Below are 2,299 nucleotides of genomic sequence, written 5' to 3' on the forward strand. Positions count from 1 at the left end.
TTTTTGTCCAGGAGGAGGATATTAATAATTCACCATCTGTGTGACCTGAACTTCCAATAGTTTTTCTAGAAGTGGTGAGCTACATACCTGTCTACAGACACAGGTAAATAAGCTTTCCTTTAACTAAGACTAGTGGGTTGTATTGAAACAAAGGGGCCATCTTTAGGTGCTTACACACCTGGAACATTTGCATCTTCGCTTCCATAGATGTCTTCCCAACCCAGCTAACATGGCCAGTGAACTTGATGTCCCGTTCTGGGCTTAAGCTCTTCTTACACATATCTGCAAAACAGAAAATCAATCTGAGTTCAAACCACACCCAAACTTTCCTGTGCTGCAAATGGAGAATTTCATTTAAAATGTTGGTAAGTTCCATTTCGTTTGAAATGTTGGTAAATTCCACTACATTTCTTGTCTTCCAAAAATAATGACTTTGTTGATACACAAAAGAAATTTGTATGTCTTTTTTAAAAATATATTTTTATTGATTTCAGAGAGGAAAGGAGAGGAAGACAAAGATAGCAACATCAATGATGAGAGAGAATCATTGATCAGCTGCCTCCTGCACACCCTCTACTGGGGATCAAGCCTGCAACTCAAGCATGTGCCCTGATCAGGAATCCATCCGTGACCTCCTGGTTCATAGGTCGACACTCAACTACTCAATCACGCCAGCCAGGCTGTATGTCTTTTTTAAAAATGTAGACAATGTAAAGAATATAAAAAATAAAACTGGAACCACACAAAATCCTTCCACCTAAAGATAATTATAATAAATATTTTTGTATATAGCATTCTAGACATTTCCACATGCATAAAAATTCCCCCATAAAATTTTAATCTCAATAATATCTTGTAATTAAGTTGCATGTTACAGAATAGTCATGGGGATGTAAAGTACAGCATAGGGAATACAGTTAATAGTATTCTAATAACTGTGTATGGTGTCAGATGGATACAATATTTATCAGGATGATCACGTACTAAGTCATATAATGTCTAATCACTGGGGTACACACCTGAAACTATATAATATTGTATTCCAACTGTAATTGAAAAATAAAAAATGATTTAAATTTTTAAAAATAATATCTTGTAATTTTTAAGAATTTAAGTATGCATAGAAAATAATATCACTTACCAATTTTGTCCACCAGGGCTGTAACTATCGATAAAGGAGACATCTTAGCTTCATGAACTTTGGTGTGCATGTAGCAAATAAGAACTGTAGGAAAACAGAAGAGAACCAAATAAAAGCAAAGTAGAATTACTTCTCAACATTTACAATTCACTCCTGAGATCTAGAAAAAGTCATATTGTTTTGAAGACCCAACCCCCCATGTCCCACTTGTGGTCTTATCCTATGACCCAAGACTTTTTTATACATTGAAGAAATCTGAGGATCCTCTAATGTAACTGTCCAATCAGTTTTTGATTTGGTGAGGAAACTGAAGCCCAAAGCATAGGCCCATCAGGTGGCTTGTCACCACTCCAGAGAGACACAGTGCCTACGTCAGAGAAAGACCCCAGCACACAAGTCTGATGGCATCAAACATCTTCAGAAAAGAAAAACAATCAGAGGGACTCAGCTACCTGTTTTTCTCCTGACTCTTTCTTAATCATGAAGCAATTAATTCACTCAGCATTACCCCACCTTCCCCATAACACTCTGTGGCTATCTGTATACTTTCCATCACTTAGCAACCATTTGTATGTGCCACGTATGGTTCTAGGCACCTTCTGTATTTTGTGGCCTCCCTGCTTCCCCCATGATTCATTCAAATGTTTACCACCAACAGGACTGGGTGTGTGCTCAATAAGTATTTGCTGTGTGACAATGAATTCTTCCATCCATGCACCTGCTAAAGGATGCACTGGGGGAATGAGAAGCTAAAGGCAAAGAAATCCCATTTAAAAGCCTTTGTGGTACTCCCCCCCCCAAAAAAAAAACCATATTTGTCTAAGAGCAGTGGAAATGAAGAGAAAAGATCCAAGAACTAAGAAGAAGGGAGACTTGACTAAAGCCAGGTTTCCAGCTGGCAATGAATGAAGATGGTATACCATTCACTGAAAAAGATAATACAGGAAGAGGAAAAGGGGCTGTTTTCCACATGTCGAATTCGAGAAGCCTCTGGCCCATCTAAATGAAGATATCCAGGAGATAGGACAAACTGGTCTAGAACTCAGAAAAGTAGGCCAGGAAATGTACCTTCCTAAGTATTCCCCATACTTTATCAACTAAAGCATGGGGAGTAAAGGAGATGATTTCCAGAGAATGTGCAAATAACCAAAAAGGGGG

At 38.1% G+C, this 2,299-nt stretch overlaps 1 protein-coding gene across 1 annotated transcript in view; it reads right to left on the reverse strand.

Annotated features, from left to right (window-relative positions):
- ACOT9 (acyl-CoA thioesterase 9) overlaps positions 1 to 2,299 on the reverse strand; it is a 32,057-nt gene that overhangs the window by 13,302 nt on the left and 16,456 nt on the right. The window contains exons 7-8 of the mRNA XM_006764153.2: positions 1,142 to 1,225; positions 179 to 282 (exon numbers count right to left, since the gene is read on the reverse strand). Coding sequence (XP_006764216.1) covers positions 179 to 282; positions 1,142 to 1,225 — 188 coding nt within the window. The remainder of the gene's footprint in view (positions 1 to 178; positions 283 to 1,141; positions 1,226 to 2,299) is intronic.

Source organism: Myotis davidii, unplaced genomic scaffold (genome assembly GCF_000327345.1).
Source record: "Myotis davidii unplaced genomic scaffold, ASM32734v1 scaffold2301, whole genome shotgun sequence".
NCBI lineage: Eukaryota > Metazoa > Chordata > Mammalia > Chiroptera > Vespertilionidae > Myotis > Myotis davidii.